General features: G+C 29.7%; 1 protein-coding gene across 5 annotated transcripts in view; it reads left to right on the forward strand.

Annotated features, from left to right (window-relative positions):
- Positions 1–12,339, forward strand: part of LOC145279299 (splicing factor, suppressor of white-apricot homolog) — a 71,679-nt gene that overhangs the window by 38,369 nt on the left and 20,971 nt on the right. For all 5 annotated transcript variants that reach the window (XM_080130713.1, XM_080130714.1, XM_080130715.1 and 2 more), the window contains 7 exons: positions 863–1,052; positions 4,321–4,533; positions 5,568–5,769; positions 6,443–6,602; positions 8,404–8,553; positions 10,153–10,347; positions 11,732–11,966. In XM_080130713.1, the coding sequence (XP_079986839.1) occupies positions 863–1,052; positions 4,321–4,533; positions 5,568–5,769; positions 6,443–6,602; positions 8,404–8,553; positions 10,153–10,347; positions 11,732–11,966 (1,345 nt within the window). The remainder of the gene's footprint in view (positions 1–862; positions 1,053–4,320; positions 4,534–5,567; positions 5,770–6,442; positions 6,603–8,403; positions 8,554–10,152; positions 10,348–11,731; positions 11,967–12,339) is intronic.

The raw sequence follows: 12,339 nt of genomic DNA on the forward strand, positions 1-12,339 counted from the left end.
CCCACGGTAAGAAGCCTAAACCTCTACCATAAATATATATATAGATGTTAATATAATTAGAACATAAAGCAGAATTGCAATCTGTACAAAATTTCCTTGAATTTGATACGTTACAAACTATATCTTGTTAATTTCTCTTGTGTCATGGTTGCCATCTTGGATTTTTCACGGTGTGATGATGACAAATGATGGTGTCCAGCGTGATGATAAACCTTTTAACTGTTTTTATGTTTTTACTTAATGCCATTAAAATGAAACTTAAATATGCTAATTAGTATGCTAATTAATCCATAAGTTACCAAGTCAGATGGTCATAAATACAGCCATCTGAAGTGTCATCATGTGATGTGTTCAAAATTTCATCATAATCTAATTTATAAAACTCTGTCTCCATGTTTTCAAATTTTATCTTTTTCAAAATTAAGCCGCTAGGGGTCTCAAATGATTGGATTTTTTTATGGACCGTTTTTTTATGGGTCTTTAGCCGGTTAAAATAATTTTTAAAGGGTCAAAAGGTTTTCCTGAAAAATCCGTTCTGTTACTTTTTTTTTACTCGTATCATGTTTAATGTTTGTGCAAAATTTCAAAAAATTCCAAGGCGTAGTTATTGAGAAAAGTGTGGACAGATTAACGTACAAGGGTGAATTTACAGGTCCACCCTCTTTTTGTCGGGGGACCAAAAATGGTTTGGTAATTACTATAAAATCTTTTGCAAATAAGAATTTTACTGAATATATAAGTTTGTTGTTAGTTTTAATTTCACAAATGCCAGTTTTTTTGGGTTTTTTTTTTTTTTACACTTTAGCATTTGATTTATTTTATCTTATTTTTATTTATTTATTTATTTTTTTTTTTTTTTCAGATGATGACGATAACGATGATGATGAGGATAATGATGGAGGTTACTTGCATCCGATTTTAACTGTTAAGTCTCAACCTGCTGAATGCCGCAAACCAGTAAAACTGCCTGTAGTGGATGTGCAAAATACATCTTACGGCGACCTTATACGATCTGTGAGAGCATCTACAGCCAGACAAAATGCTAACAAACTGTAATTTGCTTTGTATATTTTTTTTTTTTTCGTAAATTTTTTTTACTTGATTTAAAAAAAAAAAAAAAAAAGTGATTATTTTTATTTATATATATATATATATATATATATATATATATATAACACAAATCTTCATGACGTACGTGCCCATAATGGAACAAAGATATATTTCAAAAATGCTAACAAACTGTAATTTGCTTTGTTTATTTTTTCATGAATTTGTATGGTTTGTATGCAACTTTTAATTTCCATTTTTGTATCAGCCTCCTTTTTTTTTTTTCTTTTTTTTTTTTTAACTTGATTAAAAAAAAGTGTGTGTATGTATATGTGTGTGTGTGTGTGTGTGTGTATATATATATATATATATATATATATATATATATATATATATATATAATGTTATAAAATGTATATGGCGATTAAGCTACACTGAATATTCCGCGTTTCATCCACTCTAGGATTCTTCAGCCTGAAGAATCCTAGAGTGGATGAAACGCGAAATAAAAAATACTCCCTTCTAATTTATATATATATATATATATATATATATATATATATATATATATATTATATGTGTGTGTTTACAACCATCATAAACTATATATATATATATATATATATATAGTGTACGTTATAAAATATATGGCGATTAAGCTACACTGAATAAACTTACTAACTAGCTCTACCTACGTATTGAGCACTTTTGAAGTAAATACTTAAAGTTTAAGCATAAATCTATACTTTCATATATAAATTTATGTGAGTAAATTAAGTAGTTATATATATATATATATATATATATATATCTCTTCATGAGGTATGTGCCCATAATGGAACAAAGATATATTTCAAAAATCACGTAAATTGATCAAGTATTTTTATTTTTAACTAAGAAAATTAAATTTTATCATTTTTAGCAGCCATTGATGATTAGCACTATTCGTAAATCTCTGTAGTCGAATTGAGTTGTCCACTCTTAAATTGAAAAATAAACATGGCGGTTCCCATCTTGCTCGTCATAAAATTGTTTTTCTTCTATAAAAACAACCTACTTGATCCATTTACGCGATTTTTGAAAAAATATATTTTTGTTCCATGATGGGTACGTACATTATAAAGAGTTTTTTTTTTTTTTTTTTTTTTCAGTCGAAGTTTAAATAAGAACCCCCCCCCCTCCCCGGTTTTGTTTCAGTTTTTTTTTTTTTTTTTTTTCCCCCCCTATTTCTTTGAAATCCTTAAATTTTTTATGCTAATAACCTCACCCATTAACAAGTGCTGATTTTGTACTTTTTGTAAGTTTCATTATTTGGTAATTCTATTTGTGTACAATTATATAAAAATGACATTTACCAAATTAAAAAAATTAAGGTGTATTTAGTTTAGTTAATTTTTTTTTTTTTTTTTTTTCTTCTGGTAATTATAATAAAAATGCGGGCAAGTCATAGTTCATTTTAAATTAAAAACAAATTCAATGGCAAAAAAATCATTATGTACCCGTTACAGAACGTCATATTCCAAAAATTAGGGGGGGGGCAACTGCACTATAATAGTGAAATTCGAAATTTTAAATATTGAATTTCAAGACAAACCAATGGTCTCTACTTGATTGTCATGTCACAGTAATGAAACTATCCAAAAATTATGAAAAACAATAAAGTAGGAAAAATTATTAAAGAAACATTTTTTTTGATGAAATGAGCAACAATAAAATGTTTGGCTAAAAAACACTGGAGAGTTCCAAGTGTAACTATAGCCAATTGTTTCATAAATTGCACGTTAACAATCATAAATATAAGCTGCATTCTTCGTTTTTAGCATAACTGAGTTACTTCCCTTATGTGTTCTCAAACAATATGGCAATGATTTATTCAGATAAAGATTGAAAACTCGTGTTTTTTAAATAATGCCATAATATTTAAGTATTTTTTATTTTTATTTTTTAAACTGATTTTTTGTTTTTCTGAAATTTATCATTATGGTGTAGTTGCACCTTTTTTCATTTTATTCATTTATTTTATTTATTTATTTTTTTTTTTTTAAGAATATCATTTTTAAACTGATCTTGTAAGTTTGAATTATTGTAGAGTTATCTGCACTTATTTTGTTTTTTAGATGGCAACATAAGACAGTCTCCTTTTCCTTATAAAATTTACTTTTTTTTTTTTCATTAAAAATAAAGCTACTTGATCAGGTTACGTAATTTTTGGAATATGACAACTTCTTTCCATGATGAGTGCATCCATCATAAAGCTTTTTCTGCCTTTGTTGATTAGGTTCAGTTCTGGACAAGAACCTAATCAACTGTACTTAATGAGAGAGCTGTATGCTACTGCACGGTGTTTGTTGATGTAGCTAGAAGCTGACATTGCTTCTTGCACTTTATCATATTGCACTTAAAACTATGGATTTTTCTTAATGAGTTGTTTTTGGCTATGTAATATTTCAATACAGTTTCTTAGATTTGTCCGAGCTATGCAAGACTTAGCTTGATCTTCAAAATGACATCTTGATAACATGATCAAAATCAAGCAATGAGATATCTTCCTTCATACGTCATAAGCTCAGATCAAACTTTAATTATGCATAAATTTGACGCTAAAATCTACATCTATTGTCAAAGCTGTATTCATCAGCCGGTTGATCAATTCATTTCTTCATCTTCTCCAAGCCACTGAGTTCAACTGGAAACTCCCATCAACTGGACTGTTGCAAAACCCACAGCCAGCACCTAAAATCAACTGACTAATCCCTTGTTCAGTCTTTTGTCCTAAAATAACTGCCACACCTTGCTTAACAGTGTTATTTTAGCTGCCTTTTGTGTGTGTGTGTGTGTGTGTTGATGAATAATTTCCTATGCCTTTGTTCTGCTGATAAACCCGTTTCCTCTTTTGTTAGATTTCTTTTTCCCTCTTTTACCCCCCCCCCCACTTTCCAGGGGAAACGTTAATAACTATCTGGTCAGACTCCTTACCTGGACCAATGTATCTCTCTCTCTCTCTCTCCTCAGATATTCCATATTTAACTGTTCGTAGCATATGGGTGTACGTGTCATCTAGCTGATAGTATCACATTAATATTTCTAAATAATTCAATGTCCTTTAGTATAGTTAACTTCTAAATCTGGATGGATCTGTTTATTATGTATAATTTTTAAGCCAGACTTTTTCCCCTGATGAAAATATTTTGTGCTTAAGCGTGATTGATGAAGTATTTTTAAAAATTACAAAAAAAAACTTTTTTTTTTTTTTTTTTTTTTTTTGTAAACCAGTAAAGCAAAAGAAGAGAGTGAATCGAAATCGAACCCAAAACCTCCGTTCATGGCTCAACCTGTGTATGGTCCAAATGTTCCTCCCCCTCCTGGTGTTGAACCTGTCACCTTGCCACAATCTCACCAACCTCCCCCACCAGGAACGGATAATGCAATACCTTTGTGTTTGCCCAAATATGATTCGTGTGATTCGCCAGAGAACACCGCTGGAAGGTAAGTTGTTTCAGAATTTTGTTGAAATTGTGATGGCATGGCTTTTAAATTTTGAAATGAAAACTTTTGTGAAATTACTAATTATTTTTCTTTATTAATTTGTTCCAAACATTTATTAAAAAATTTTATTCCAAATTTTATTAAAGCATTTTATTCCAAATTTTATTAAAGCATTTTATTCCAAATTTTATTAAAGCATTTTATTCCAAATTTTATTAAAGCATTTTATTCCAAATTTTATTAAAGCATTTTATTCCAAATTTTATTAAAGCATTTTTGTTTTGAACTATTCTCCTTGTCTTGGATTGTCATGTTTAATTGGATGAGAATATCTACCTCAGTTGGATTAAATAATAAGAGTCAAAAATTGTGCAAAAAAAAAAAAAATCATAAAAATGAATTCCTGTTTCTCACTAAAACTAAAAACTGACTTCCAAAACATTTGCATATTTGTTGATCACCAAAGTTAAGCAACGTTTAGTCTGGTCAGTACCAGATGATGAGTAACCATTTGGGAATATTAGGGGTATATGTAGGGGGATGGCAACATCTCTCTGCTACAAAAAGACAACTTATGACGTCATCTCCCCTGACGGGCATACACATGTGACTAGGGATCATTTGAGAATTTTATACTTTGGAGGAAACGGGTTCAATCGAACAAGAGTGAGTACTGTTTTGGTGCAGTATGCCATGTTTGATTTTCATGTTCTGTCTTTCCATTTTGCATTGAATGATTAGTTATACTTTAAGCAATTGGAAATTTTTAGAACCAACCGAGATGAGAACAGTCCAAAACTTGTAAATAACAACGCTACTTAATCTTGAAAATATCAAATATTTAACTGGATGAAAACTCAATTTTATTATTAAATCAGAATATAAATCTTTAAAATTTCTATTATAACTGAGAATAAAGGAAATAATGTATATTAAAAAATTTTTTTAAGCATTTCACATAAAAATTCAAGTTTTTCCTTTTTGTTTTTAACAAACATACAAAATCTTTATTTTCTTCTATTTTGTCTTTCAAGTGATTCTGGTTGTCGAAGCGATATAATCCCTCCAGCCCCGGATGTACAGCCAGTCATCGACAAGATGGCACTTTATGTTGCAAAAAATGGGATAGAATTTGAGATGGTCGTAAAGAATAAATGTGATCCACGTTTTGAATTTCTAAACAAAGATCATTTACATCATCCGTATTACAAGTTCAAAAAACAACTTCATCTCAAGGTGAAAACTACTTGAATTTTTTTTTTTTTTTTTTTAATCTACTTTTTCAATTTCCCATACCTGTCTTTTTTTGTCCACTTGTAAAAACATGTCATAACAGGAAGTATATAATGTTAAACCTAAAAGAATGGAGATTTTTTTTTTTTTTTTTTTTTTTTTTTTTTTTTTTTGCGAAGGAGGGATTGGACCTACTAATTCACTCCCGTTCATACTTTTCTCAATAACCATGCCTTGGATTGTTTTTTAAAATTTTTCATAAACATTAGTCATGGTGAAAGTAAATTTTTCACTTGTGAAAGGGGATCTTGCATGGTTGGTTTGCCTTTTATCGTTGCATCGTGTCACTTGTTAAAGTAAACTTCATGTGATGTAGCGTTCAAAACTTATGAATTTAAATTGAAACAGCATTTACATCGGAGAAGAAAAAAACGTAATTTCACATGGGAGTTGCACGTTCCTAATTTTGAACATTTAAAAAATATCCTTAAAGATCAGATTTTTTTTTTTTTCTAATGACACCATGCCACAAGAGAAAAACACAAACTTACACTAACCCTGAAGGTGCTATATTTACTGAAAATCTGATTTTAAATAAATGTATGTTTAAAAAAGAATTTGCATTGTATTGGTTTTCTAAACTTCATTATAACGGAATAATTAAAATTCTTTTCAGGAATTTGAAAAAGAACGTAAAAAAATGGAAGAACAAAAATGTGCTCAAAATAAAGGAGTGAGTTTTTCTATCAAAACAAAAACGAAAGAACAAGAAAGTGTGCCATTAGAAAAGCGTCCAGTGTTTGCTTGTGAGAGCAGTGAAGATGAAACGGAAGGAGGTAATCCATGTTTCCTTTTCTTTTCTTTTTTTTTTTTTTTTTTTTTTTTTTTTTCCTCCACTCTTTCTTTTTGATTTGTTTTTCTAAAATAAGTTTCTGAACAAATTACTATTTCAAATATTGTTTTCAAATTGTTGTGGTGTTGGTGTGGAAGACAGTAACAATTAAATGTATTAACAAAAATACATGAAAGAGGTAAATTGTTCACTGCTGAACTAGTGAAGACCATACTCTCCACGTGTCTCTCTGATTTCATAAACCAGTTCTTGTTAACCAGAAGTGACGTCAAAGAAGAGTTCATTATTCCCGGTAGTAAGGGTGCGTCCCCAACACTTTTTTTTTTTTTTTTTTTTTTTTTTTTTCTACAAAAAGATAACATTCGAAATCTAGGTTTTTCCATTTATATATGTGTATATATTTTGTGCTGATGAAGATATTGTCTCTGAAATGATCGTACACAAATCTAAATTCCTATTGTAATTTTGTTGATGCTTATTTAGAATTACACTTAATTAAAAAGAAAAATACAGAAAATTTTTATGTAGATACGTAATCATCATGAACAAAGATGTCATATTCCCAAAATCACCTAAATTGATCAAGTAGTTTTTTTTAATTAAAAAATAAAATTTTATGATTTTAAGCAATTTTTAAGTCATAGCACAATCTGTAAATTCTGGTAGAGTTGTCCGCCCTTGAATTTTAAAAACATGGCGGTCGATGGATCTATGTTCTTCCTGCTCATAAAATTTGATTTTTAACTATTTGATCAATTTCCATGATTTGTGGAATATGCTATCTTATTAAATGACTGGTACATATATCAAAGATTTGTATTTTTTTTTTATCTGAATTTTTAAATAAAAATCATTTTGTTTAATACATATTTACTTCAGCTCTGAAAGATCTAATTCTTCCTCTTTTCTGGAACATTCCTATATTTTCCTCACGATTATAAGTTTTAGCTATATAGTTATCTATTGTTTTGGTTATAAACCATTTCTTCATATATGAGGGTCGTTCCAAAAGTAAAGCTTTTTTTACTCAAAAAGTTGAAAAGCTACAAAGAAAGGATTGATACCATTTTAAACGAGTGTTTTTTTTTTTTTTGTGTGTGTGCATGGACGTTCAGAACCTGCTTTCTGTGACTGCATTGACTTTAAATGTTCAACAGGTGCCGGTGAATGTTGATTGGTTCACTTTTGTGTATGGATGAATTCCAGGACAGGAGTTGCTTTCTTAGTCTCACGCTGTCAATATCTGCAACTTTTAGGTTAAGAATGCATAAGTTCAGTCATCATAGCAATGCAATTTGTAATCCTCTTTGATCGATTCGATTGAAATAAAAACAATGGGGCATTGTTTTTTAAATACTCTTCGTATACATATCTATATATCTATAAAAGCAAGAATGTGAGAAAACTTCTCAACCTATATACTCAACAAATTTATCTAGTTTTGTAAATTGATATGTAGAGTATTCAGACATGTGGAAAGCTTTTTATCAGTTGTCATCCAGCAAGAAAAAAAGGGCTGCTAAGAGACCAAAATTGAAAAATTGCTACGTGGAGGGGTCATCGGATTTTTATCTTTTCATTTTTCTCGCTTTTATAGCTATAAAGATTTTCATCCTCAAATGTCATTTGAAGATGAAAATCTTTAAAAAAAAAAAAAAAAAAAAAGAGAGAAAAATTTAATTTTTACCTAGAATTGTTGATATTTAGAAGTGACATGGTATTAAAAAAAACAACTTGTTTGCATCAATTTATATTAAAAAAAAATTTCATTTTTGTTTTTTCAGACGTTCCTAAACAATCTCGATCGAACAGTCCTGATACAGACCGGGGTGAAGTGCAATTAAGCAAAAAATCGACTGAAACTAAAATAATTTCTGATGATAAATTGGAAAAAACAGATTCTCCTTCGCAAGAGGATACGGATAGAAAATTAGGTAATTTTTTCAATTTAATAGTTAATCTGTACCAATATAGTTTCGACTGAACATGAAAATACATAAATTAGATAAAATCCATAAATTTGCATAAAATATTTAGAGTTTTTGTTTAATTTAAAACGTAATCAAAATTTTTTCATTTTTATTTTTTTCTAAATAAAATTAATCTTTAGACAGTTGTAAATTCTTGATTTTTTTTTTTTATTAATAATCAGTTGTAAAACATAGGATTTAGTGTGTGCATTTTTTTTATTTTTATTAATAATCAGTTGTAAAACATAGGATTTTAGTGCGTGCATTTTTTTTTTTTTTAAGATAATAAAAACAATAGAAAAAACTTGTCTGCTATACCCAACTTTCATCACACCATCTACTACGTCTTTATTCATAATCTCCTGCTTTGGATTAAAACAATCTAAACTTCATTACTCTCATATTAACGCTAAGCTATTTCATGAAAATAGTGATCCTAAAATAGACTTTAACTTTTGTTTATCGGGGAAAAAATGTCATTTGGTGTGTCTGTCCCGTGGGGATGTATCTGAAATGGTTATCTCCTGAGCACAGCAACCAACTCCTTTAGTTTTAAGCATAAGACAAGTCCCTTTTATATCAATGGTTTAGTATGTCGTCAGCTATGTCACCTTAACAGTTCTTAACGATGTCAGTATTGGCAGGGATTGTTATGCTGGAATCACACTTGTATGAAAAAAGTAAACAGCGTATCTTTTTTTTTTTTTTTTTTTTTTTTTTAATTTTTTTTTTTCAATTTGAAGTAATTTTTAATTAGACCTGTTCTAGACAAATTCAATAGTTCAATTTTTTTTGTTTTTTGAAACCCACTTTCAAGTCTCCCAATATCAACTGATTATCTCTCTCATGATGACGAAAACGAGAGGGAGAAAGAAGCCTATTATACAGGTGACTGGGGATTGCTTGTGAATTTAATATTCCCTTGATATTTCCTCCTTTAGAGAAAGTCTGTTCAACTCGCGGTGAATGCCGTATAACAAAATATACAGATTAAAAAATTAAAATGTTGTTCTTGTTTTACAATTCCTGGTGTTGGTTAAGTAGGTTTGACCTTTTGCGCCTGTCTGCCCCAATTGCTTTGACATGGCTGGCATTTTATAAACATCTGTCAATCTAGCCTGCTGATGTATGCTGACATTTTGAGATGATAACGGCACCAGCTTAGTTTTAATTTTACTTGTCTCCCCACAAGGATAAGGAAATACAGAAAGAGTTCATTATCATTGTGCCACAGTGACCTGTGCTCGTGGCGTCAACTAGTTTTGTAAATTGATTATCTTTAGCATTATAAAGTCTGTGAGTGTACTTAAATTTCTGTATAAAGACAATTTCATTTTATGAATATTAACTGAATTTGACTATAAGGTTTGTAAGTGTATCAGTGGTTGTTTCTGAGTTTTAGCTGGACAGATAGAAATACGACTTTTCTTGTCTATAATCAATAAAGGTTAAAAATATTTTTGATTTTAAAATAAAATATTTGATTGATCTTTATTTCATATATATATATATATATATATAATATTTTTTTTTTTTTTTTTTTTTTTTTTTTTTTTTTTTTAGCTGAAGAGAAACTAAAGGATCGTCTGGCATTGGCTGCTCGGGAGAAACTGGCTCAGGCCACAAAAGAAAAACAACTTCAAGCTGAACGGAAGCGTAAAGCTGCCCTCTTCATCAACATGCTCAAGTCTTCAAACCAATTGGTGCCTCAAGGCAATAACTCTGAAAATCCTGAAGTTGGAGATCATTGTGAAATGAGTACGTTTGTTTTTTGTTTTTTTTTTTACATTTTCACCCCAAACAAGGCACATTGCCACTTTAGTGTAGGGGGCTACTATCAGGGGAAACAACTAGTGGGGTACTATGTAGGGATTTGGGCAGCAAGATGTCAGTTCACGTTGCACTTCTGCACGTCAGTACAATTGGGGAAGCAGGGACCTGGAATGGAATTCCAAAGTCTAGCGATTCTGGGGAAGAAACTACTGGAGTAGAAAGATTTTTTTACATCTAGGGATCTCTACAGTGTGGGGATGGGATTTTGCAGCCTGTCGGGTTTGTCGAGGGTGTTTATGTCGTGGGGGCACAAGTGCTTGCAGTTCGTTAGAGCATCCACCATTAAAATACTTGTAGAACAGGCAGAAGGATGCAACGTTTCGTTGATGGGACAGAGGCTGAAGCTTAGATGCCAGTTCAGGGCCTATCAGATTGGCGACTCTTTAGAACCTTGTCAAGGAGCGAGAGACTAGTAGCCAATGCACGTTTATTCCTCTCTATCTGCCCCCCCCTTTTTTTTTGTTTAATAGTCGATAGCTCAAATTTTTTAATGTTTTAATCAAAAACAATATTACGTACTTAATTGTCATGTCGAAAATAGTAATATATCCATAAATTATGAAAAATCAAGTAGAAAGTTATAGTTAAAACTAACTTTTGGGTAAAATTGCATTTTTCTTATATGTTATAAAGTAGGCAGTAAGAGTCTACACACAGGGGACATAACTCTGAAATTAATATTTTAGATTATTTGTTTATGGCTGCAATATTTGTCTATAGCGATACTTGTTTTTTTTACTAAAAATACAACAGCTGTTCTACTCAATGGTTTTTGTAATTTTTTTTGTGTGTGTATATGTATATATATATATATATATATATATATATATTACTACTTTCAACATAATTAAGTACGTAATGTTATTTTTGCTTAAAATGATATTGAAAAAATTGATTTGTCAACTATATTTTAACAAGCAACTTTATTTATTTTATTTTTTTTCCTAATTTCTGATTTAAAATTCCCTGCCAGAGAAATAGTTCAGTTTTGGTTTTAAAAAAAAAAAGAATTAAAACTCAAGAACTATTTCTGACAAGGGATTTTAAATCAAAAATTAATTAAGAAAAAAAAGAATCTTTTTATTTGCATCTAAAAGCGTGTTGTTTTTTTTGTTTTTGTTTTTTTTGTTGTTTTTTTGTTTTTGTTTTTTTTGTTTTTGTTTTTTTTGTTTTTGTTTTTTTTGTTTTTGTTTTTTTTTGTTTTTGTAAACAGTTTGTCTATTTGTTCCATATTTTTCACTTTATTCAAGATGCTTCTAAGAGTTGACAGATTTTCCAAAATATTTTTGCGTTTGATTTTTTTTATCAGGCTTAAGTGGTAACACCCCAATCCCAAGTCAAACGAACAGTCCACAACTTGATAATAATTACGAATGTACAAACTCTTCGGATTATCCGATGGAATCTACTTCCAAGAAAGAAATGGCAAAATCTGCATCTGAAAAGGGAAATGAGAAAAATGATCAATCAGGAAGTCACAGCAAAATTCATCACAGACTCTCAAGATCGCCCACACCTCCTTGTGCCTATCATCTGTCGCGAAGGTAAGTTTTTATTTTATACAGAACTAATCGTGACCCGTTGGGTCAGTATATGTTATAGCTTGCTGTGAATATTGAGTATATTAATTATGCCAAAAATATGTGAACTTGTACGTACAACACTGACCACCACTTTTAACATAAGGAAATTGCTTAATTACCTTTTTTTTTTTCTTTTTTTTTTTTAGAAAATTTAAATATAATATTTGTTTTCAGCATACCCAAAAATCTATCAGTCATTTTAAAGGAAAATGTTGAATGTTTTTGGTAAAAATTTACCAAAAAGTTTTTATTTAAAAAAAAAAAAAAAAAAAGTTCTGTTTACATTTATTATATTAAAAAAAAAAAAAAAAAAAGTGTAAAAGAAAGTTTTGGT

Source organism: Euprymna scolopes, chromosome 1, assembly GCF_053919585.1.
Source record: "Euprymna scolopes isolate OS-2025 chromosome 1, ASM5391958v1, whole genome shotgun sequence".
Classification (NCBI taxonomy): Eukaryota; Metazoa; Mollusca; class Cephalopoda; order Sepiida; family Sepiolidae; genus Euprymna; species Euprymna scolopes.